The sequence below is a fragment of the Lygodium microphyllum genome, chromosome 7, assembly GCF_053477565.2.
Source record: "Lygodium microphyllum isolate KBCC chromosome 7, Lygodium_microphyllum_v1.1.10, whole genome shotgun sequence".
Taxonomy (NCBI): Eukaryota; Viridiplantae; Streptophyta; class Polypodiopsida; order Schizaeales; family Lygodiaceae; genus Lygodium; species Lygodium microphyllum.
The window spans coordinates 63,003,417-63,029,447 of record NC_141141.1 but is presented as its reverse complement, the minus strand read 5'-3'; the positions used below and the strand labels follow the sequence as shown (position 1 = coordinate 63,029,447).

Below are 26,031 nucleotides of genomic sequence, written 5' to 3'. Positions count from 1 at the left end.
AGGTAATTAACATCGGAAGCAAGCTTGGACAGAAATGGATGGAGGAGAGAGAGCAGAGTCCCACCTTATGGACCATTGAAGATGCCAAGTTTTGGTAGGATAAGGTTTTTGAAGTACCAAGGTCTGTGGGGCCGGCTATGAATGTCAACCTAAATGGAGGAGAAGGGTTTGCAACTCCAACCTGGACACCTAGATGGCCTTTTGCAATACTCAACCCTTCAAGCGGAATGACCCAACCTTTATGCCTTACCCTCGAAGGGTGGGACAAAATTTTGACTCCAATGTCCCACAGCCGCTACGACTTCCCTATAATCTATAATCCTCATTGTACTACATATGAAGAGGCCCTCGTCTTCACATCAGAGAACTTGTATGATACTCTTATCCAATTCACTAATGAATTCTCTTCATGCCCTAACCCCACCTTCATTACTACTTGTAATTACCTTAGACTGCTTAGGATACTCCTTAGGCAAGACCCCACCCTGCAAGAGCGTGGCCTCCCAGTACTCCATTTTGATCCTAATGCTATAGATAGTTGCATGATGGCCCCAACTAATGATGCGAGCTGCTCTATTACCTTCATTTTTCTTAGCCCTTCTAGAGGACATGAATGATAGCCGCTTCACATGCTGCAATCATCCATTCCTCTCCACCACCACCCTTTAGGTCCACCTAAACCTCAAGGGGTATCTCCAAAGCTGTCCGTTTCTTAATAAATCTATTAAGCTCCCTTCTCCACCCCACTCCGATGACAAAGATTAAACTTCTATCTTGAGTATGTAACTTTATAATTTTTTTAAAAAAAGAAAAAGAGGAGAGAAAGAAAAAGAAAAAAAAAAGAAGAGAAAGAGAAAGAGAAAGATATCACACGTAGCCGCCACAAGTTGCACATCGATCACAGTCACTGCACCTAGGGGTCCTCAAGTTAGGTGCATCCGGTGGCTTCGATTAGTCGGCTCCATCCCTAACCCCCTAGCCTCATTTTGATTCCCCACTTCACGCTTAGGGCGCATCAAGAGAAGGACACACTTTAGGGAGGTAACACTCGCCTATGGTTAGACCTATCACCCTAAGCTACACGCACCATACCTCCCTTATGCACAAGCTAAGTCCTCAAGTGAGGGACAACGCTCAGGATTGCTCCCAGTCCCACTAGCATGAGCATAATGCACCACATGACAATGGAGCACAACCCCAGGTAGTGCACCTTCTTTTCTTTTTAGGTACAAACAAAGGCCCCAACCACTAGCTCCAAAGATCCCATCATCTATGCAATGCACTCCCAATCTTATGCGACAATGTCACCATGTAGGTGAAACAAAACAGGGGCACAGTGAGGCAGCCCCAATCAAAAAGTGAATGAAGAAGCTCATTTGGAACAGTGCAAGAGAAGCAACCGCAAGGGGCCAGGAGGCGGATCCATCTAATACCATATTCAATTTTAAAGCTGGATCCACCCATCAACCTCTCTCCATGCAGGGATTCGTCCAATTTTATCTTCAATTTCAAAGGCATAAATCCCTCCAACACACCTTCCACTAGGGCTCGTATAAGGACCTTTCAGGTCCATAAATCCCTCCAAGAACAGGGATCATTGCAAACTCAAGGGTCTTTCAATTCCATAAATCCCTCCAACACCAGGGATCATATCCAATGCAAGGGCCTCCCAATTCCATGAATCCCTCCAACACCAGGGATCATATCCAATGCAAGGGCCTCCCAATTCCATAAATCCCTCCAACACCAAGAATCATATCCAACATAAGGGCCTTTCAGATCCATAAATCCCTCCAACAATTCCAAATATCCATCCAACACACCTTCCAACTTGGCTTGTATCCAAATTCAAAAAGCCACCTGGCTACCCCTGCAACACCATCCAACTCACCACCTAGCAGTGCCATGGGACTTGCACTCAACTAGGAGGGGGGTAATGTTTACTGCAAAGCAAAGGAAGCGGAAAACAAGGCATCGAGAGAAAAAGTGCAATGCGGAAAAAAGAAAAATGCACCCTACAAGCGAGTGGGCCCACCAGGAGTACAAGACGCAACCATGGAAGCTGCAAGAAGCCAAAAAAAGGAGGCACACCTTTAAATATAAAAGCGCAGCCAAAACCTCTGTAAAAGAGCGTCAGGCTCCCTCATGTGCAATTTGTAATGATGAACAGGCGGTAGGACTAAGCTAGAAAGTAAGGAGGACAATGGGAAAAAGGGCTCGGTCATGTAAGAAAAAGGGGATAAGGGGATGACTGCCCAAAATGGATTTAGGGTTTTGTGTATAAAGTTCAAAAAGTGAATGAAAGCTCATTCTTTGGTATGTGGCAAAGTGGACTCTTCTTCTTCTCTTCTCTTGCTTGCTTTGTGAGTGCTTGAGGGAGTGAGTGTGAGTGAGTGAGGGAGTGAGTGTGTGAGGGTGAGGGATCTTGGAGATGAAGCCCTCCTTCATCTCCTCTCTTCTTCTTCTCATCTCTTCTTCTCACCTTGCGCATGGCTATGGAGGATGGAGCTTTAAGAAAGAGGCTTGAGGATACTTGAGCTTGCATCACGAATCGTGGAGCTATCAGAGTGCTTGAGAGAGGAAGCAACTCTATCGGGCGTCAAGCTAATCTCACTATGCTCATAGAGAGGGATAGCATGTCGGCTATATGAGAGGTAGCCATTAGTACTCGCTTGAAACACTTGAACAATAAGCGGTCCATGGGTCTTTGCAATTGAGCTTGATCTCGCCTTTCTAGGAATCCCCGGCCTCCATAGCAAGGTTAGCCCAGAAGTCCTCCTCGAAGGCATCCACCATCAGGTTCGATGGAATACTAACGGCCATCATTCAGGAGGCCCTGAAAATGACATAGAAGGAGGTGAACAGGGAGTAGGGGAGACCCCTAACCGATTGCCACACCATGAGCAGGAGCAGTGCAGTGAGAGGACTATAAGTGATAGGGAAGAGCAAGAGACACAGTTTGACAAAAGAGAGCCCAAGGCGCCAAAGAAGGGAAACCCATCAAAGCAACACAATGAAATAAAAGAAACAATGACAAAGGAGGAATGGGCCACGTTGAAGAGGGCCCAAAGAGAGTCCAAGAGGGGAGAAGATGAGAGAAAAAGAAAAGTAGAGCAAGAGGCGAAAGAGTATAGAAGAAAGGAAGATGAAGAGATAGCTGAGGCCATGCACAGGTCAGTGGAAAAGACCTTAGGTTTTGAAGAGCTAGCTACCATGAGCCCCCGGAGGGAAGGAGAGCCAAGCAGTAGTGCTAGGGTCTCAGAAATTGAAGTAGTCCCGATGGTATCAGGCAAGGGCAAGGCCCCAATGCATTCCCTCCCATCAATCTTCACATCCCACGCCATGACCAACTCAACTACCCAAGACGTTGTAGCCATCATGGACACTAGCAACTTAATGTCCATGATGCAATTTTTGGTGATGAAGATGTAAGAAATAGCTTCAGATTTAGGAGCCATGTCCCCCCTGCAAGAGCTAAAAGACTGACCACAATTGACACTAAGTCAAGTAAGACCCTAAGAGGCAAAACCTAGAGGCCTCCAGAACTACAACATCCCCCATGATGCCCACGACCACAAAATACGATGATTACATCAAAGAGCTCCTAGCGCAACTAGAAAAGACCAAGGAGGAGAGTAGAGTGGCAACAATTGAGGTGGAGATTGAGAGAGAAGCCTTAGTTGCACTTAGGTTGGAAGCAACCCGCTAGGTAGTAAAGCATCAACAAGAAATGTGATAGCTAAAAGAGCAGATAGCCATTAGTGCTCGGCTTGAAATGCTTGAACAAGAAGCGGTCCATGGGTCTTGGTGATTGAGTGTGAGCTCCCAACAACTATCCTTTCACATTAAAACCGCACAATCTTTTAAGAAAGAATATCTTCTTCAATGCCCTTATTTCTCACCCAACACTTATGTGCATCTCTCTTCTCACATTCTTTGTCTTTTTCCCTCCTTTCTTCTCCCTACCATGGCATTCTTCCAACTCATGATCAAAGAGGTTACACATATTAGCCCTACAGCTCTTACAAATGCCCTGACTCCCTTAAAAGGGAAGTGGAACCCAAGAGGAAGAAGCTTGGCGGTGAGAGCTATGGCGGATGGAGAGCAAAAGCCAAGAGAGAGAGAGACTCAAAAGTGGGAACTCCAACAGCCACAGTGTGTGGCTAGGCTTTCCTTTATTCAAACTGTTACTAAAGAATAAAGAATAAGTAACTATGACAGGTGCCTGCCACCTGCATTGTGCAGTGGTGGGTATTGTCAGTGTAGTAATACACGGGCGGCTAGGGAGAGGCGCCTTTACCCCCAACAACCTCCCACTTAAAGGCGAATCTATCCCAGTGAGAGAGAAAAAAGAAAAGACAATACAACATGTACACATGTACAACAAGATGAGGAAAAAAGACACCACTCTTCCAATGCCCCTCAATCTCCTGAGAAAGGTAAAGTGCTTGGTAGTGAGGCTCTTCATGAGCAAGTCTGCAGGAGTCTGCTCAATCGAAATCTTGACAAGGTCAATAGACCTGTCCTCAACGACCTGGCTAATAAAGTGATACCTCACCTCAATATGTTTCGTCTTCACATGGAAGATTGGATTCTTGGCTAACTGAATGGCACTCATTGAATTCGAATGCAATGTAGGCATAGCATCTGTCATATCAAGGTCAGCAATCAAACGGCCTAACCAGATAGCCTCCTTGCAAGCCTTTGTGGCTACAATATACTCGGCCTTTGTAGTAGAAAGGGTCGTGCACTTCTGCGCCGCCCTGGACATCCAAGAGATAGCCCCTCCAACATAAGTGAACACATAGCCAAAAGTGGACTTCCTACTATCTACATGTCCTGCATAATCAAAGTCAGTGTACCCCACGACTCATGTATCCTGGCTGCCATAACAAAGACACGTATCTACGATGCCCTTCAGGTACCTCATGATACCCTTCACAGCATCCCAATGTTTCTTGCCAGGTGTAGCCATATAACGTGCCACAACCCCAACTGCAAAAGCAATATCTGGACGGGTGGCTATCATGGCATACATAAGATTGCCCACCGTTGATGCATAGGGAATCTTGGCTATCTCGGCCCTCTACTCATCTGCATGCTGACAATCGACCTATGAAACCTTCACATGAGAAGGTAATGGACATCCAATAGGCTTAACATCCTGCATGTAGAAGCGCTCAAGGACTTTATGAATGTACTCCCTCTGTGACAGATAAAGTAGTCCTTGAGATCTATCACGCGTAATGTGCATACCAAGTATATGAGAGGCATGTCCTAAATCTTTCATCTCAAATCTCTTCTTGAGCTGAGCCTTAAGAGCATCTAGCTCCTCATGAGCTGTCCTTGCTAAAAGCATGTCATCCACATAGAGTACCAAAATCAATAAAGAACCGTCATGGGCTTTCTTCGTGTACAAGCACGGATCCATAGCACTGCGGCTATAGCCCTGTGACTGCATGAATGCATCAAACTTATGTACCATTCCCTAGGTGCCTTCTTCAAGCCATATAGTCTCTTCTCTAGCTTGCACACTAGGTGTTCCTTGCCAGGGTCTGCAAAGCCCTTAGGCTGCTCCATGTAAATCTCATCATACAAGTCCCCATGTAAAAAAGCCGTCTTGACATTCATCTAGTACAAGTCGAGGTCAAGCTGTGCAACCAAGGCCAAGACTAAGCATAGGGTGGTCATCTTGACCACATGAGAAAAGACTTCATCAAAGTCAACACCATGCTCTTGCTTAAAACCCTTAGCAATCAATTGAGCCTTGTATGTTGGCTTGGGGTGTCCAAGGGTACTTTTCAGCTTGTACACCCACTTGTATGGCAAAGCCTTATTACCCTGAGGCAAGGAAACCAAATCCCAAGTCTGATTCTATGTAATGAGTCAAGCTCAGACTGCATAGCCCTCTCCCAAGAGTGACAATCACCCCTGTGCATAGCCTCATCATAAGTGAGAGGCTCTCCTGCATCTGTAACCAGTACATAATCTATAGAGGGTGCAAAACGGTCAGGAGGTCATCTATCTCTAGTAGAACGCCTTAACCCAGGCTCTGATACTACCTGATCGACATCTTGTCTAACATCAGCATGTCTAATATATGGGCCATGAGCATTAGGTGATGCTATACGTTGTCTAGGTGGCCGTGGAGCATGCTGAATGGGAGCAGGTGGCTCCTTCTAAAAGATAACTCTACGTACCTCAACCACATTCTCAGGATGCATATGCATTTTGTCCTCATGAAAGATAACATCATGGATGTGGATCATTTTCCGCACCTATGGATCCCATAGACGGTAACCCATCTCTCCTGCATCTCCATAGCCAATGAAAATGCATTTGACACTTTTAAATCTAGCTTATTGCGTTTGTCCTTGGGCACATGGCAAAATGCCTCACATCCAAAGACACGCAAAAGATCATAAGAAGGTAGCTTGCTTGCCCATACCTCCTCTGCAACCCCAAAGTCAATGCCACTACTAGGTGACCTATTAATGAGATGCACTGCAGTAATAACTGCCTCAGCCCAAAAGTGTTGTGGTAAGCCAGCCTGGCTAAGCATCCTACGGACCCTTTCCAGAATGGTCATGTTCATGCGCTTAGCCATACCATTCTGGGGAGGGGTGTAAGGGGCGGTCAACCGACGCTTAATACCCCTCTCATCACAAAATTGTTCAAAAGCACGTGATACATACTCATCCCCATTATCTAACCTTAGGCGTTTCAACCATTTCTAGATTGGTTCTCTGCTAATGCAAGCCAACGCTGAAATGTGTCTAAGACATCGAATTTGCGCTTTATGGAATAAGCCCAAACCTTACGTGAGTAATCATCTATGAAAGTAATAAAGTACTTTCCCCACCAAGTGACTGATAGGGCATGGGCCCACATACATCTGAGTGCACAAGAGCCAAGGGCTCACCCATGCATTTCTTACCAAACTTTTTATGCGTATTTCTAGTCTGCGTGCCATATAAACAATGATCACAAGAATCAAAATGCGAAGAGTCAAAAGGCAGAAGATACTGCAAAGCACAGAGCGTTTTCATTCCTTTAAGAGACATATGCCCCAAACGAGCATGCCAAAGGGATACATGGGGAATAGAACCCACAGACAAAACATGATCCAATGTAGCTCCAGATACAAGTAAGGGATAGAGGTTGCCAAACTTGGCACCTCTTGCAAGCACAAGCTTGCCACGAGTAATTTTATGCAGAGTCTCCAAAAGACACAAAATACCCTGCATCATCAAGCTGTCCAGTTGACATAAGGCTATGAGTCAACGCAGGTACATGGTGTACATCATGCAAAACAAAGGAACTGCCAAAAGGAAACTGTAGCCTAACATCTCCAATGCCCACAATGTCAAGAGACATGCCATCACCAAGACACACTGAAACATGGTACGATAGGTATGAAACCAATCTCTACAGGGTGTCATATGAAAGGACGCACCCGAATCCAAGAGCCAGCATTGCGCATACATAGAACGTATCTCAGAATCCTATAAGGCATTGCTTGAAGAAGCTGCAAGTATGTAATCATCATCTGAATCAGTGGCCTGCATGGCATTAACCTCTTCTATCTTCACACTGGACTTTACAGGTACAATACTGCGCTCAGAAGACTTTTCATGTACTTTTTCTTTTCCCTTTTCCTTGCGCTTATCATCGTCCATTTTATGGCACTGCGGCCTAATATATCCTGCTTTCCCACAATAATGACAGATAAGATCAGATTTCCATCCGTGAGAGTTATTGCGACCACGTGACTTGGACCTGGACTTCTGAGAGTCCCTATCCTTATGATCATTATCATGCCTGTCATGTCTGCCACCTCTAACGGTCAATGCATGTGAAGAGTGGGAAGCATCATTGTTTCTCCTGTTGATTTCCTCAGTCAATAAAGCACTCTCAACATCTTTGATTTTTAGCCCATCAAGCTTGTTCGTGCATATGGTAGTACAGAAGACATCCCATGATTCAGACAAGGTGCGAAGTAGAAACAACGGGTGCAAGTTGTCTTTGAACTCAATACCCTCTGACAACAGACTCTTCATGATAGCATGAAACTGACTAAAATGAGATGAAAGGGAGGTCCCCTCCTTCATGCGAAGGTCCATTAACTGCTTTCGCCAATACATCTGTGACGCAGGACTCTGCTGTGCATAGAGCTCCTAAATCTTCTCCCATAAATCTCATACACTCTGATTCTCATCTTCAACAACATTATGATGGACCTCTTCTAAGAGTGACAAAATAATGGTAGACTTGCATAGCTCATCAACTTTCATCCAAACATCATCATCCATATCCTCAAGTTTGACATCCTTGAAATGTAAGGGTTTAATTTGCAACTTCTGCACAAAAACCTGTCATATTTGGGACTTCCAATACCCATAGTTGGTACCATCCAACTTGGCAATGTTAAAGAGAGCTGTATCTTTCAGATGACCAGTCATACTGTCCTAAATCAAAGCAAAAAGGTAAAATTGCAGGTTGTTGTAATTAGCAAAAAATGTACTAAAACCACGGCTAAAACTGGTTGAAATGGTGGATTTCACCAAGAGAAGCACCTGTCCACCAAATATGACCAAGATAACATCAAATAGTAAGCATTACCCTCATAGAAGTGCTAAAAAACCGCAGATTTTAGCTTGCTATAATAAATGACAGCAGTATGTAAAATTGTCCCAAAATGAAGTAATCACTGATGTATATGTCACTGCAACTGCCAGGTAGCAAGATACATCCAACAGTGAGTGTCCAGGGGCAAGAAGATACCAAGAACTATCAAACCAATCACTTGTCAGGCAAGAGACATCTCATAGGTTTAGAAGTCATGCATGAAATGGGTCTCAGGGTAAGAGAAGAGACCAAGCACAAGCACAACCAAGAGAGCAAGAAGCTCAATACATAACCATCCAAGATGCATACAAAACTGACAAACCTGTGAAGAGATAGGTGCATGTTCCAATAGGCGTATCAAATCAACCCACTACAGACTAACTACAGACCTAAAGCTCTCAAGAGAGCAAATGCATGTAAGTGTCCCACAAGCTCAAGCTCAAGTGTAAATAAGACTCTGTGTATATCCGAATATATCAAGAGGCTCCCATTGGAAGTAAAGTTAGATGCAAAGAGAGCAAGAGATGCTCTAATACATCGAATACATAGCATTAGACCTGCCAAATCCCAGTAGGGTACATTTGGAGCATAAATCCCAAGCTATCTCAGGTCCGTAAAGTATAAGCCAAAAAGCATTCAAAGAGTATGTAACTTACAACCAAATGTTATACCCAATACATGCAAAATGCTCAAATATATCTGAAGATGAAGCTCCAAGTAATTGTCAAGCATGGGCGAACCAAGTGGCATCCATATCTAACCAAAGCGTAAATGCAAGAATCCTAAATGTCAAACAGTGACAATAGGCTTAAATCGGTTTAAAGCATGCCAACTAAAGCCAAATGCTAGTGATGATGACCAAGGCGAGGCCTATTCCAAGCTCAAAAGCATTCCGGAACCAAGAATAAGCATTTGACAACCTCCAAATATGGTATGATCATTCAAACCTCCGGTAAGCACCCCGTATCCATGCACTAGGGTTACTCTTTGGCCATAAAATATGTGTGGTTCCTCCCCACAATTGATCCCATTACTTTTGGGACTTCGCCCTTGTTCACACAGTGATGAGGCCATTACATGTTCACATTGCTCCCATGCGTGACATTTTTGCCTCAATGTGCCCGTTGTTTGCCCCACTTGCTCCAATGTGCACTATTGCCCTTCCCGTGAAATAATTAATAGTCCATTCCTTGTGTCCATGAATCCTTCCCTTGAGGCCACCACATTGAAATGTCAACATGTAGATATAAAATCAGTCCTTTCTTGTGTTCCAACTGCCTTTCCTTAAGACAGGCTGAAATTTCCAAATTCCACTGGTTAATAGAAAACTTAGGATGGAGGGGGAAAGTACACAAAATCTGGCTTTTCCCGAGAAGGCAGGAAGAGAGAGGAGGAAGGTAGAAGAGAGTAGAGAGAGAGAGAGAGAGAGAGAGAGAGAGAGCTGCGCGTCGAAGATACCCAACAAGCCTTCCCTTTTTGTTGTTGGACTTTCATGTCTGCAAGGGCTTCATGGGCACTCATCATCAATCCGATCGGTAGATGGGGCTCTCTCCTTCTCCTTCGATCCATCTCTCCTTGTTCTTCTCCCTGTGCCCCTTCCAACAGGCTGCCCTTCCCCCACAAGCTGGAGCTCTCCCTCTCTGCGCCCCAGAACAGGGCATCACTCTTTGCCTCGTCGAATCACCCGCCTGCCGCCATGGACGATGAGGATTTGGATCAGCCGGACGTCGCCCTCATTGCACGCCCGCACAGAAGCAATGGTGCGGCAACTGATGTCAAAGTGAGCAATCCGAATCCGTTTTCATCTTTAGGCATGCATATATTAAGTTTCATACATCAAATTTTCTGGACACAGAAGCAATGGTGCTGCAGCTGATGTCAAAGCGGGTATTTGGATATGTTCTCATCTTCAGCCATATAGCAATAATAGGCGTAGAAGTAAGCGTAGTTATGTAGAATCAAGAGTTAATTTAGACAGAAGGGTGAGAGCAGGCCTGCACATTGAGAATTATAGCGTATAGGTTGCCTACTGGAAGGACCCCATTGCCCTTTCTATACACGTCTTTCTCTAGATAATGGAGCTCCATTCAGGGACTGGCATATTCTTGCTTGTGTGAACTCACTAACTTACCAGTTGCTTCAATAGGATGATGAATCAAATGTTTAAGGATTTTGGTTTGATATTCTAGATCAGCATGAAAAAAGGATTTGCAGCGAGTTATACAGACGATGAGCTGTGTATCAGTGGAAAGAAATCTGCTATCGGTGTGTCTGAGTTCTATTATGCTTGAGAAGTAGAACAAACTCCTTGTGTGATCAGCAAGACATGGTTAATTTTGGTGTATATGGTGCAGAAGATTAGATCTTATTGTATTACTAGCCTTTGCTCGTGGAAAACTCCTTATTGAAGGATGTGTCTAGTCTTTAGCAGCTAAAATCCCAGGAAGTTTAGTATAGAACCGAATTTTGACCTTAGTAGTCCCTTTCTGAATCATAAATGAAGAGAAAAAGAAATCTCTCTTTCTTTTTGCATCTGAGTTGCAGGTTAAGATACACATAATTTCTGTTGACAAGTGCAAGCATATGATCGTGACAAGCCTAGGAAGAGGTTATAAGTGAAGTGAATTTCTCGATGTGCAGGTCTTATCCAAGGGGAGTGATATGTTTTTACCGAATACGTACAAAGTTGAGGATGCTATTGAGACCATGGGATTTGGGCCCTTTCAAGTGATGGTACTTTTTTATGCCGGCATGGCATGGGTGGCTGATGCCATGGAGATGATGCTTCTTTCATTTGTTGGACCAGCTGTACAAAAGGTCTGGGGTTTATCTCCAGCAGAAGAAAGCATGATCACAAGTGTGGTGTTTGTTGGAATGATGATTGGTGCCTATTTTTGGGGCTTTCTCTCTGACTTGAAGGGCAGGAGGTATATTTCCTATTCCCAAATATGAGTGCGAAAGGAGATACATCTGTGCATCATTGTATGGCTCTTTACTCCATCATGTCTTGGGGAATGTTGACTTATTGGAGAAGTAAAGATGAAGATTCATTCTAGGAATTAGCTTTGGCTGGCAATGCAGTACACTTTGATGTGGATTATTTGTTTTTGGTGTATTAGGGCTGGGTTTTTCTTCACGGCTGTCCTTACCTTTATTGCTGGGATACTTAGTGCACTTTCGCCAAACTACTACACACTTCTTCTACTTCGTGGCCTTGTAGGTGTTGGTCTAGCAGGTGGTTCTGTCATCACATCCTGGTTTATGGAGTTCATTCCAACGTCTAACAGAGGCCTCTGGATGGTTTTGGTCTCTGTGTTTTGGACGATTGGTACTGTGGTGGAAGCTTTACTAGCTTGGGTATGTGCTCTTTATTCCTTTTATTTATGCAATTTTGGAAGACTAATGTAAGGGACTTCTGATTGTGTTGAAGAACCTGCTTGGACCATTTAAGTTTTACAGTAGTAGATGAGCCAAATCTGAAATTGATGGGAAAGGCTAAATTTCTAAGGGGTAACTATTATTTTAAAGTAATCTGCTACGTTTTCGATTTGTAATGCTAGAGTGCAGCTTAATCAATGCTAGATGTGTTGCTGACATTTAGAGGTAAGATTTGGATAAAAGCTCAAAGTGTTACTTTTCTGTGATGTTGTTTTTTGACCTGCAGGTTCTGGAGCCTAACATTGATCTGGAACATATAAACTTCACTGTTTGCATTGGCTGTAACATCAGCTTGCCATAATATGATAGCCTGATTGTTTAGACAGCTTCCTTGATGTTCTTTCTGTTGTACAAACATTGACATCGCATAGTAACCAGGATAAATGATTGCATTTTCTCCCCCAAGAAAATTGTGTTGTGCTTCTCTTTTATGTGGTTGCTGAAATTTGAGATTTGATGCAATGCAGGCTGTAATGCCTATGTGGGGGTGGAGGTGGCTTCTTGGGTTTTCTTCAATACCTCTGCTGGTACTCTTACTATTTTATCCATTTATCCCAGAGTCACCAAGGTATCTTATGGCAAAAGGAAAACTAGATGATGCATTGGAGGTGCTTCAAAGGATTGCCAAGGTGAACTGCAAATCATTGCCAGCTGGACATCTTTATCATGAAAATATAATTACGTCTGAAGTTGACAAGAAGGATCACTTTTCCAAGGAAGCATTTGATCTAGTCAAGGCTCTTTTTTCGAAGTCGATGATTAGATCAACACTGCTTATTTGGGTTGTGTTTTTTGCTAATGCTTTCACATATTACGGACTAGTGTTACTAACTTCACAATTGAGTGAGGGAACAAGTAACTGCAGTGCAGCAGTGAATGGATCCCCAATTGCTGGGTCTGAGGCCCTTTACAAAGAAGCGGTTGTGACAAGCTTTGCAGGTACTTGCTTAATAAGTAGCAATAATTGAATGTATTTTCAAGTTTTTTCTGTATGTTTGAGGACCTTAAAACTGAGTTCAAAGATGTATGATCCTGCAGATTGTAAAAATTGATTCTGGGCTTTGCTCGGTTAACAGATGAAGAAGAAAAGGGATACGAATTTTTGATGCTTAGAATGATTTAAACAAGTTGTTCAGATTAAGGACGTTCAATGCCAATTCTGCCTACAGGTTCACAATAATCCTATGGTTTTGACTGGATGGATGGACATAATCAAGGCCATCACCATGTCAACTAGCTATATGAAGTTGTTGATGAGATGCCAATTCATGACCTGGAAAGGACCCCACGAGACGTGATATACCACATAGCATGTAGAACCTGATCCTACAATTCCACTTTGCCTGCTAAATTGAGTGTGACAGCTTGCTTCTGCTGCCCAGGAGCAAGGGTGCTAGATTTGCGATTCCCCCTATTAGTAAACAGCTTGTCATCTGTGAAGTCAGCATTCAAGATCCTCCTCTAGAGTAACAGGCAACCTGATCCTACAATTCCACTTTGCCTGCTAAATTGAGTGTGACAGCTTGCTTCTGATGCCCAGGACCAGGGGTGCTAGATTTGTGATTCCCCCTATTAGTAAACAGCTTGTCATCTGTGAAGTCAGTATTCAAGATCCTCCTCTAGAGTAACAGGCAATCTAATGCCTTTGGATGCATGCTCTTATTTCGGCTCATGTGTTACATGAAGTTACACCTGCATTTTGAGCTTTCAACTTCTAGTTATGTTGCCTGCATGTCCAGTCTGCAACCACTCCTTTCATGCTTCTAGCTTGCTTCTTCGCCCCCCACTCATGCTTGACAGATACAGAGTATCTCCCTTCCAGTCTCTTGTTGCAGTATTCTCAAGCTCCATTTTCTAAGGGTTGTCTATGAGACACCCTAGTTATTTGGTAGTGTTTGGGTTACATGCATTACCTCCAGTGCTGTTTAGGAGGCTACAGCGGCCCACATCATTGGCTTGATTTGGTATGAAGTGTGCTTCACATACAAGCATGGCAGTATTGGTGCCAAAAGACTTTTGGATACTACAGTGCCTTCAACAGACCCTCATTGCAACCAGCAATTGTGGGAGGCAATGCATGGAGTAGGATACATCTTGTTATTAGGTAGTGGAGAAACATTTTGTGAATATGTATGACTAGTTTGGGAACATTTTGTGATCTGTGACTAGTTTTGGAATCATAAAGGTCACTTAAAAGGCTGAGGAGCTTCATTTGTCTGCAGAACTGCCAGGACTTCTAGCATCAGCTGCAATTGTGGATCGAATTGGAAGAAAAAACTCCATGACTGCATTGTTTCTACTCTGTGGTGCATTTCTTCTGCCACTTGTACAACCACTGTCTGGGGATGTGACAACAGGTCTCTTGTTCTTGGCACGTGGATGCATCACTGGAACTTTCACGATTGTATATATTTATGCGCCTGAGGTAAGGTTCAGTACAGCCTATAAAAATATGCTTGTGTGTGTGAATATAGAATATGCACTCTGCATACCAATTAAAAACGATGATTTTGCAAAGAGTGCAGGTGTGTGTGCATGGGTGTGCATATGCATGCATATGTCTGCATGTATATATGTATGTTTGTGTGAACATATGTAGCATCAGCCTTGTGTGCAATGTATGTGTAAGAACTTGCATACTGTATATCAATTTAAAATGGTGGTTTTGCAGAGTGTGAGATATGTGTGTGTGGGTGTGCACAGGTATAGATGCATGTGTGTTATTATGCCTTTATGGTTGTACATAGGTACATGTAATGGGTGCAAGCATGCATTGTTGATGTGCATGCATAAGGAATTTCTTTCTCATGAGAATGTGATTCGCAGGTCTATCCTACTCAGTTGCGAACAACTGGCCTTGGAATTGCAAATTCCTTTGCTCGAATTGGGGGTGTGCTCTGTCCCCTAGTTGCAGTAGAGCTCGTCAAAAGTTGCCAGTTGTCATTAGCTATTGGCGTGCTTGTAGCAGTTCCAGTTTTAGGAGCATTGGCAGTTGTTCTCTTGCCTTTTGAGACAAAAGGGAGATTGCTTACAGATACTGTGGAAGAAACAAAGTTGTAATATGTCAATTTGGATGTTTTTCTGTAAATATAAATCTGTAGCCAGCATGCACCCTTAATTTTTGATATCAAAGCATGCCCTCTTGTAAGTCTCGTTCGAGAAGAAAATGAAACAAGTTCTCCTGCATGATAGCCAATTTTTCCCAAGGAAGAAGGCTTTGAAGATTGTGAATGTCTGAAAGATGCATCATGCATGTGATATATGAGCCCCTGTTGACTTCTTGTTTCTACTGCGGTCTGCACAAAACCAAGCTAATCCATTGGAGACAAACTCTCCACCTTTGTCGGAACCCATTGTCTCAACTTCTTACCCAAACGGTTCTCATCAAAGATGAGCTGATCCTTAAAAATATGAGAAGCTTTGGATTTTAGTACTAGTGAATACGCCCATGCCATCCTACTGTAATTATCCACAATCAATATAAAATAAAGGCTCCCCGCGAGCAACTCTGTCCTCATTGGTCCAAACAAATATTTAGAAGCAAGTTCCAAGGGATCCCTTGCCCTTCTTGAAGCCTTGTTGGGAATTGCTTCTCTATGTTGTTTACCACAAATGCAACATACACATGGTGGATGGCTTACCCCAAGTTCCAAATTTTGGTAATCCACACAAAAGCTGGCCACACGATTTGCCTTCCTAAGTTACTTGCAGTTGAGGTAGCTGTACTAAGTATGCCATAGCTCGGACTAAGACTAAGAAATAAGAAGAAGAGAAGGGTTGAAGAACTCTGCATCTTATAGACACTGTTCTCCTCCTACCCCTGGCAAAGCACCTATCTCATCTTTCCATGAAGAACCCAAAAGGAGTCATTGTCAAACTCAACCGTGAGGCTAAGTCCACAAATGTTGCTCATTGAAAGAAGATGATAGCCCAGGGTTGGAACATACAAAACTTTCAAAGTATGAGCATTGTCATGCCCATTCCGAATCAGTTGCATATCACCCTTACCTTGTATACGAAACGAAGAATTGTCACCAATCAAAATATGCCCATGCATCGGACGCATATGGACAATGCCATCTAGAGAAGAAGTTATGTGGTGGGAAGTGCCATTGTTCACAATCCACTCTTGAATCTATGGGGCCATCAACGCTGCATTGGACAAATCCAGTGAAAAAGGCCTAATAGTCTTCAAATGTAAAAATGTTGCTGATGCAGGAGTAGCTATTGTTCTCGAGTCCTTTGTAGTCTTCTTTTCCTCCTTGGTGTCCTTATCCTTGTCCGGATGATCTTTTTTTGAGTGATGCATCTTACCACAGATGTGGAAAGTCGACCCCTTATCCTTCTTGTTTTTGTCTTTTTTTAAAAACTTTTGCTTCTCCTTCTTTTGGAAAGCTTGACTTGTAAAGCTTCACTATTTAAGGATCTTTGTTTGTTTGAAGCAATCAAAGTGGAGTAGAATGCACTAAATTGAGGGAGCAGCTATGATAACAAAGTAATTGCCATATCCTCGGAGGTGATCTGCTTGCCAACATTATGAACTTGCATTTGTAGCTATCGAAGGTTATTCACATGCTTGTATGGAAGCGGACTTGCTTGGATTCAATATCCTTATTCGCACTTCGAAAGCGACTCTCTTCATGACAATCATTTTATTATAGAGCTGATCTAGTTTAGCTGTATCTCTTGAGCATTGCTAAGATGCTCAATATTGGCTATCACGGTTGGAGTACATGAGAGAAATAAGAAAGAATGGATGTGAGTATTCAATTTGTCCTAGTGTGCATGTGCCCACCAACTTTGCTTTATTCGAAGAAGAAAGTTTGGAAAGATCTTGCCCCATCAAGCTTTTGATCTTGTGGAAGAGTTGGTATCGCAGGGGCCTTTTGGTTGATAATCGCCTCGAATTCCACATTGACTTTGGATGACATGGCTTGTGAATAACTTGCACAGCACAAATGGTAGCCCACTTCGACTCTGAAAAGGTTGGCTACTAGGGCTTCCTTTGCTCCTTCACATACCTTAATTGTTGGAGGCGATTCAAAATCAAAACTTATTCCTCCTTTGATGGCAAAATCTGCACAAAAACAACAGACTCCCTTCCTTTCCAGCGTGCCTCCGCTTGCTTCAGCCTTGTATTGCCCTCGAACGCTGAAAATGCAGCCTTGGTGTTGTGCTGAAACCTGCTCTTTAGATCAGCCCATGATCAATCAGTCCTACACTGCTTTGATACCATGTCAAAGTGCAGTGAATGCGGAAGCGTATGACTGGATTGAGAGAAAGACGTGAACACAGAGAGGGGAGAGAGGCACAAAGAGATAGTAGAATGCTGAAGATTGCAGAGTATGAATTTATTAAAGGTAGATATATACAATGGGCTGTTGGAGTATCACTAGCCGGAGCTCTCTCTGACCTGCAATAAAAATTGAAGTGAAGTGACTCTCGGCAGGCCTCAAATAAATAGGCCAAAAATAATAATAAAAGATGACAGGTTGGCCAGCTGTAAACTGGCCGACTGCTGCTGATCAGTTGGACTGCATCAAAATAATTATAAAATAATGCATCTGCTGCTACAAAATGCTGCCCTGCCATGTGGCAACCTGTCTGACTGCTCCAGCCTGCCCGACCCAACCTTCCTGCCCAAATTACTGCCCAGACATGCTGGGTATTGCACATGCCCCCCGACCCGCTTCAGAACAAAATGCAACTGCGTAAACAGCCCTGAACTGCCCTGTACACGCCTATGCCTGGCTTGGGGATGACCATATCTCTAACAGTAGTTCCCTCTGACATCCTATCCCTTTCAGAGGGGGATACTAAAATTGGTGCTCCAGCTATGCATTTCCAAGCTTTTCTATCAGTTTCGGATTGGATTTCTTTGAATCGTGAGACCATCGAGCTCTCTTTTGGTAGCAAGACTACAATGAGAGGTGAATTTGGTGAATATTAATTTTCCTCTTCTTCGAGCCACTATTGCTGTAGCATGCCCATCCTTTGTCCATTGGTCCTTGGTGTTCATTTGTGGCAGAATTGCATCTTGGTGCCTTTTATAGCGCCTTGCAATTGTCATATGGTCAGGCTGGTGATTTGTTTCAAGCATTCCCAATAGGATACCTTTTGCATGACCGTTTTGAGGCCTCCACTCCTACCGCCTGTTTTCTTGGGTTTCCATTTGGAGGGGGCCATGCTACTCCACTGGATTTCATCATTGACGTACTTCATCGCCAATTTTCCGATCTTACAACAGACTTCCTGCTTCTTTGGCCTCCAGCCAGAATCAGGATCTAAGACCTATTAGCAGACATGCTTTTCTATGTCTTCTTGTGAGGTCATCTCCTACTTGTGAGCCTCAGCTGCAGTGTGGGGAGGACTTCTACAGCTCTGACACTGTCTCTGTCCCTCAATCTTGTTCTTGTGACAGTAGCCTTCATCACAGGCACATCAGGTGTAGATTAGAATTTCTGGGTCTTGTACATGTCTTCTCAGTTCTGTTCCAGCCCCTCCATGGAGCCCACATGGCACATCAGCATTTGTCCCTTCCTTTCCACAGCAGGTGACATGGTTCCTACAGTTTGTGCATGCAGGGTGGCTGCTTTCCTCTGCTGGGTGACAGTTTTTGGTCCCTTTCTGGGTGGGCTGGACTGTTTCCATTAGCAGCAGTTATTTTAGTGGGCTGAGATGCTGGGTGACCACTTTATGCTGATCCACATGGCACTTTAGAGGCCGACTATCCTACTCATCGTGTTTCATGTGATCTTCCAGATCTTCCTGCTGTTGCAGCCACTCAAGCCAACCATCATCTGCTTTCTGCTCTATCTCTATAGTGAGATTTCTCCATCGCCTACCTTTTGGAATTTGGCACCCTCATTGACATGCCAAGGCATGCGTGTAGGGGCTGTTTTATTAGCATTCTTTCCTGTTCGTTTCAGTCAGATTTGAGTTTTGTTTCCTTCATCACCTTCTGTTTTCTTCTTTGTGTTCCTTTCATTGCTTCCATTCTTCACACCCATAAGATCTCACCCCTTGACACAACTCGTACATCTTGTCAAACCACTCCACCACTGAGAGACTAAGGTTATAATCATCCAAGTTTGCCATTCAAAATCACCAGTTTGAATCTATGTGAAGTTCCTCCATTGCACCATCCTTATCTCTCCGATTAATAAAGTAAACTTGTTTGAATCATGTTTTGAAATCATTCGTATGACCAATTTGCGATGAGATTTGAAGTGTGTGGTATATTTAAACTATGTCAATATGTCTAGATATAATTGCTGGAGAGTTGTCGTATTGAGCTACGCAATGTATCTTCATCTATTTTCATGCAATCTTTTTTGTACTTTCTATACCATCTCTACTGAAATTCAAGAAAGGTGCCCATTAAGTCGGCTTTATATCCCCCATATATGATTATAAAGACACTTGCCTCAACTTGGTGAAAGCAATTCCTTTCTGTGGGTTCTCTTTATTTTTTTTGGGGTTCAACTGGTATTTATATTCCAAGTATCTTGTTTTTTCCTTCCTCACAAAGATGAAATTCTAGGCATGTTAAGGATCTGTCAATTGTGTTTGCATGAATGTACTCAGTTTTTATCACTAGGTATGGTGCATGCTGAATTTCAGACTGTAGGCAGTAAGGGTGCAAGCCTATTGTATCTCTAAGACACCTTAAATGCTTCAATTTGTAAATTCCCTAAAACTGTTGTGCTGTTTGTGCCTTTCAAAGGTACAAGTCCTGTTGTGTTTAAGTTGCAGAACCTTTTCTCAAGATAAGGTTTTGATTTGTTCTTCCTTTGTCTCAATACATTAGTGTGGGAATTCAAGTACTGTGGGAGTTTCTCTAACATTGTATCATATAAGAATACTAGGCGCTCCGCGCCTAGACTCGCCCCAGCTTCGCGCCGGGGCGGGCGCGATTTTTGCGGGCAGGGGTGGGTGCTGGACGCGTGGCACCCGCCCCCCCTTCTCTTTTTCTTCTTGTGGGGGAGGTGGGGGGCTGCCACGCGGCACACGTCCCCCACCTCTCCTTAACTAATAGTATAGATATAGTTCCCCAAAGCCGGAGGGTGATTCTCTAATGTTCTTATCTGCACTTTGTGTGCATGCTAGTGCCGTATGTGAATCATAGACTTTTGGTAATCAAGAAATTAAAAAAAAGAAAAAAACTCTTTCATATCCACACACACACACACACACACAGATAGCATGGACGTGGTTTACCATTCTCGTAACATTCTGGGAATAGACATTGCTATGAAATCTATTCTCGTTGTGCATAATTAACTCACTGAGACAATGGAACAGCGGTTTCAGAAGATAAAAGGTATCTTGGTGGTTTCACAAAATAACAGTTTTATGTCAGTGCATCTGCTGGCATTCATTAGGATGGAGAATGATGTTTAGATAATGACTGTGTCAACCATGCTGTGATGTGTTTTTGATCCTGTCAACGACACACACACACACACACAGAGATATATATAAAATGGAGGTGCTGAGAGTGCTTTGTGAGAGACAAGGACGGACTACTTTATGTGGCGGATTAATTAATTGTTAATGGGCTCGTAGTGGGCTGGCCTGTCTCTGTCTCTGTCTCTCTCTCTCTCTCTGTCTCTCTCTCGATGTGTGGGCGGCAAGTGCATTACGTCACATGTGATCAACGTATCCTGAATGGAATAATTGGACATGTATGTATGGTATTGCATGCCCTTGTTCCCTACCAAGCTTGAGAATAGCCCTCCCATCTTTGTCTATTCCATTTGTCCTCCATTACTTTATTGTACTCCAAATACTTCTTGCTCCATACCAAGCTTGTAATGGCCCACTTTTATAGACTTGTTACGAGCCAATTTAGTTCCACTTACCTTCACTTTTGTTGTCTAGTCTTTCTCTCGGTGACACGTGATTCTTCTTTCCAACATTACCCCTAGTTATTAACTTGGGTTAAGTGGTCCACTTTTAGACTTCTTAAGAGTTGGTTTAATTCACCTCTAAGTTTACTTTTTTTCCTAAGCATCTTTATTTAAAAAAAAAAAGCAAAAATCTTAAAGGGGCCCTTGCTTTTTGGAATGAAAGTAGTGCTAGGAGATCTTCGAAACAAATGCTTTTTGGAATGAAAGTAGTGCTAGGAGATCTTCTTCGAAACAAAAGGGCAATGTTGGATTAGCACATGCTAGTGCGCACTTGTTGGGAATTTCAAAGAAAGGTGCTCGAATTTCATATAGCTACAATATCTGTTTTTGTCTACATCAAGTCTCCAACTTACCAAACCTTAGATTTTCTATTTGAGACTAATGGCAGCATATAAATAATCCTATTTCACATAGACCAACATGGAATCTAATTCACGTCAATAGAACATCTGCACAACCTTCTCACTCACTAGTTTTCTCATTTTAACCTTGTGTTTGACAACTTGATATCAACCCCCATTGTTTGTGTTAACGACAAATGTGAAGGGCAAATTCAAGGTGTAAGTGCTAGAATTTATTTACGGAAGAAAATTTTTATCATCATATTATTTGGGGCCTTTGTAATTTATTCATGAACCTCATCATTTTTGTATTATTTTGTGAGAGCTGGGATCATGGTAATGCATTGGAAAATCTCCCAAATGCATTTATCAAAACTCGCAATGGATGTGGGGTTGGGATAACGTTCTTCATTTGCTTTCAATCTAGACTAGATCCAATTGATCTTAAGAAAGAAACGTGCATCAAGAGGAAGATATATCATGTGCCCATAAAGTAGCTAGAGTGTCCAAGAAGCGTGGAAATCTTTACCCTAATTCACAAGGGGCCTAACCCTAGCCCTAATTCATTGGGGGTCCAAAACCTAACCATAATTTGATTGTGGAGAGCATATCACTTGGATTGTGAAACCATCTTCGAGTGTTGAAGCTTTTAACTACAATGTGGAAAGGTAAGGTGCTAAGTTCACTGACAGATGATTTTTGATGCCGAAAAGTTGTAAATTTCAGGGGAAAAATAGACTTTGTCGAAGGCGACGGTTGCAATCAGTATGATTTTAAGCGGCAATGCTCGAAAGTGCTTAAAAGATCCACTAGACAACAATTGGTGAATTTTCATGATTTTTTCGTGTGTCAGACGAGACCCTGGGAGATGCCCAGTAGTGGAGGACTTCAAGATGAACGCCCAGGATTTTTCAGACTTCAATTCGGACGCCGGACGTGGGAGGAGTGCCAAAAATTAGCCAACCACTTGAGAGTTAAAGGGGTGTGACCCTTGGGGGGCCCCTTGGGTCCCCACAAATTTCACGAATGGGGGGGGGGGGGGGGGGGGGTTGATTTTTGGATGAGGCGTGAAGAAATGGCAACGTCTCTACACAGGACGCCGTTTTTTAGGAGGAAGGGCTATGGGGAGGCAAAGAACAATCCCTCGGATCGATTGTATATATGATCTACACTCTTCCCATGCTTCTAATTGCCGGTCTCCACTCCTCCATTGGCTGCCCGGTTGTGGAGATCAGAATTCAGCCTTTCTCTCTCCTCCCTCTCTCTCTTGCATAGAGGCACTTCATGTGGCAAGAATTAAGAAGAGAATTGGGAGATGGATGCTTGTCCGGGAGGCATCGGATTGTTCCAAGAGGCTGAGGAGGCTAAAGGCTGAAAATCTATGTCGAAATCCATGGCTAGCTGGTCGATACACAGTCCCAATTAAATATTCAAAAAACCCGAAACACGCAAAAAGGCGGTATGCTTTATTTTATGAAAGAATTTTGCTTGTTTTTGATCGTTCATGGTCTAAATGGTATGCATATGGACTGAAATTTTATTTGAATATTCCTTGCATTATGTTTGAGGGTTCCAATCACTATTATGCAGAACCTGTATTGATTTACAGCAATTATAAAATTTCAAAACCCGAAAAACCACTAATTTTGATGAAAATTGATAGTTTTTTTAATTTTGAGTAGAAAAAAAATGAGTGGACATGGGATAAAATAAGGAAAAATGCTAAGTTTCAATTCAAATGATTAGTCATCATAAAAAACCAAAAAATACATATTTTTTATTAAAAATAAATAGAAAAAAATAGAAAAAAATAGATTTCTTGCGTGGAAAAAAATGAAAAAAATAATATCTATGTATGTGAATGTCTGACGGGGCTGAAGCATGAGGTTAAGCCTCATTTTAGCCTTGTCATTTGTGTTAAAGTGTGCATTTATTTCTTTTACATACAAAAAATGACATAAAAGAGCCTCTACACCTATACACCGTGGCAAAATTTAAACGGTGAGGGGGAGGATGATGTTATACAATAGTTTAAGGGCTCAAATAATACAAATTCTGATTGTTCTCTTTATGCATAACATTTAGGATGTGGTTTATTTAGAAATAATGGATCTAGCAGCACGAGGTTTACCTTGGTACTAGGTTCTTGCAACGCAGCATTGTGTATTAAATACAATATTAGTAAGTTTGGGAATCTCCCAATTCCCATTTTTTGAATACAAAAAAGGTGGCACCCGGATAACATGCCCATAAGTTTCTCAAAACCATATGATGTGACATATCATTAGAAAGCGCTTGAAAAATAGAATCTATTGAGCTATAAAGCGCTTGATTTGGAGTTATAGTGTTCAAGTTATGATAAATCCAAAGATTTGACCATGTGTCCCAAACTTATGGGAAATTCTCATAATCCAAAATATGGTGTTATTAGCGGAAATTCATTAAAAGGACTGTTTTTGCATGACACATAGGTTGATTTTAAACCCTAATTGTTTGTGCACAATCATCCACCATTGCATGAATCATACACATGGTATCTATTCTTGGCATGCATAGCACTTGGTTGAAGTATAAATGACCCACGTTGGAGAGAGTAAGGCACCCAAGCTGTAGGTCTAGACGGTGGGTCCAAGGGGACAAGTAAGTGAGGACTGGTACATTCCTGGAACGATATAATATTGGTACAAAAAACGAAGTCTGTTTTGTATGTGTTATATGTGTTAGCGACGCATCGAGGGGCCAATCCCCAAGGTGTAGGAGGGTCGCAGTGGGGCCATGGCAATTAGCTGAGGGGTGCCTCCTATGTTGTTCTACGTGGTGAATTACACCAAAATGTGTAGGGTCTCCCTCTGAAGAGTCTGAGAAGGTTAAGGGTTGGACTACAAAACACGATACAAATGCAAAATGTACGTATGATGGCAGGGCAATGTGTCTTGTAAACACTCTTGACCGCGAAGCCGTAGGGTTGTTTTGTGCATGTTAGAGGTCCAGCTAGTGCTATAGCCAGTGCCTGCCCATTTGAGGTCCCATCAGTGGTGCATTTGCCGGGAGCCGCCAACAAGTGGTGATTCTCGAATCTAAGGTTTTTAGGGACCAAATATTTGGTTTATGTCGTTTGACAAGGACCATCAAGCCGAATACAAAAAGCAGAACGTGCTAAGAGGGCTAGACAACAGTTGGAGATTGTAAGATGCTATTCTCCTCAAAGGAGCAGCTCGTTATGCATAAGTGGCAGTGGTTCTAGTAACCTAAGTATTACGAGTAGCTCTTCGAGTGCAAGTGGAAGGCTTAGTACTTCCCTTTTTCCAGTTAATCAACCCACAACAAGTGGGGGTGTAGCTGTACCTACACAAATTCCTGTTGTCAATCCGTGTTGTAGCCATGGCACAACCGGATTGACAACCCATCACAATTCCAGCAGGTACACCGGATTTACTAGCATTAGGAGCACCTTTGTCCATCTTCCATGGGTTAGCAGAAGAAGATGGAGAACTCCATATTAAGGAGTTCCAAATGCTCATGTTCAACTATTGAATCCAAGACGAAGGACACCTAATGATGTTCTTCAACATGACGTTAAAAGGAAGAGCGACAGTGTGGTATCACGGTCTAGAAGCCGGAACCATAACTAGCAGTGCCCAATTCTTTACAGCTTTTCGTAGAGAGTTTGCTCCTGAGAAGGGTGGACAATATTGGTTGAGTGTCTTGAATGTAACACGCCAAGAGCCAAATGAGAATGTACAGACCTATGCCAAGAAACTAAAGCAAGTTCTTCGAAAGCTTAATACTTATATTCCTATTCCAGCGGCTGCACATTTGCAATATTTCCTACATGGAGTGGATTTTAATATCCAGGTGCAACTTAGTAGTGTCGCTTTGGCCGACATTGACACTAGTATTACACAAGTAGGAGTAGAGTCACGCTTGCAAGCAGCTTATGCAGCAAGGATAAATTGGAATGGTAATAATTTAACACAATATTAGTAAGTTTGGGAATCTCGCAATTTTCATTGTTTGAATACTAAAATGGTGGCACCTGGATAACATGCCTATAAGTTTCTTTAAACCAAATGATGTGACCTATCATTGAAAAGTGCTTGAAAAATGGAATCTATTGAGCTAGAGAGTGCTCGATTTGGAGTTATAATGTTCAAGTTATGACAAATCCAAAGATTTGACGTGTCCCAAACTTATGAAAAATTTCCATTTTTTCCAATATGGTGTTATTTGGCCTAACCAATGGGAGTCAAGGTGACTCCATGTCAAATGTGAATGGGAGAGGGAGTATCATGCCGAATTTGCCTATGTTACCAGCTCCTCCTAGCATGACTATGCCCATGGCTAGTCAGGCGGCCTCACTAAATAGTGGTGAAAGCCAAACAATGCATCCTAATGTTGTCCCAGTAGGTTAGTGGCCAATTCCTAATCAAGTGGTTAGGCCGATGGGATGACATATATATGATCGCGGCTATGAGTCGAGTGCCTCTAATGTCCTTGGCGAAGTTAAGGACATGATGAAGCACTACACTTATATGATTTCTGAACAATACAGACAAATAGCTGTGGACGTCAATTTTCTTAAGAAGCAGCAGAATTTGATAGGGAGTCGACGCCCCTAAAGAGGGTGCCCCCTCAAGATTCAGCTATAAGTGGCGTGGTGTCCAACATTTCCCTAGGAATTGACCGAATGTCAAATGCAATATTTGCGGAAA

General features: G+C 42.8%; 1 protein-coding gene across 1 annotated transcript; it reads left to right on the top strand.

Annotated features, from left to right (window-relative positions):
• Positions 1-9,986: 9,986 nt before the first annotated feature.
• NIAP (Major facilitator superfamily protein) lies at positions 9,987-15,555 on the top strand. The gene is made up of 6 exons (XM_087681478.1): positions 9,987-10,408; positions 11,269-11,555; positions 11,748-11,985; positions 12,534-13,005; positions 14,289-14,491; positions 14,893-15,555. Exons 1-6 carry the CDS (start codon positions 10,121-10,123, stop codon positions 15,124-15,126), a joined length of 1,722 nt encoding a protein of 573 aa, XP_087537604.1. The 5' UTR covers positions 9,987-10,120; the 3' UTR covers positions 15,127-15,555.
• Positions 15,556-26,031: the final 10,476 nt, after the last annotated feature.

Excerpts from the sequence above, each read along its gene's own strand:
- NIAP (XM_087681478.1), top strand. The coding sequence starts at position 10,121 with ATGTCTGCAAGGGCTTCATGGGCACTCATCATCAATCCGATCGGTAGA. Across the intron at positions 11,556-11,747 it reads TCTGACTTGAAGGGCAGGAG|GGCTGGGTTTTTCTTCACGG; the intron begins GTATATTTCCTA and ends TTGGTGTATTAG. Across the intron at positions 14,492-14,892 it reads TATATATTTATGCGCCTGAG|GTCTATCCTACTCAGTTGCG; the intron begins GTAAGGTTCAGT and ends TGTGATTCGCAG.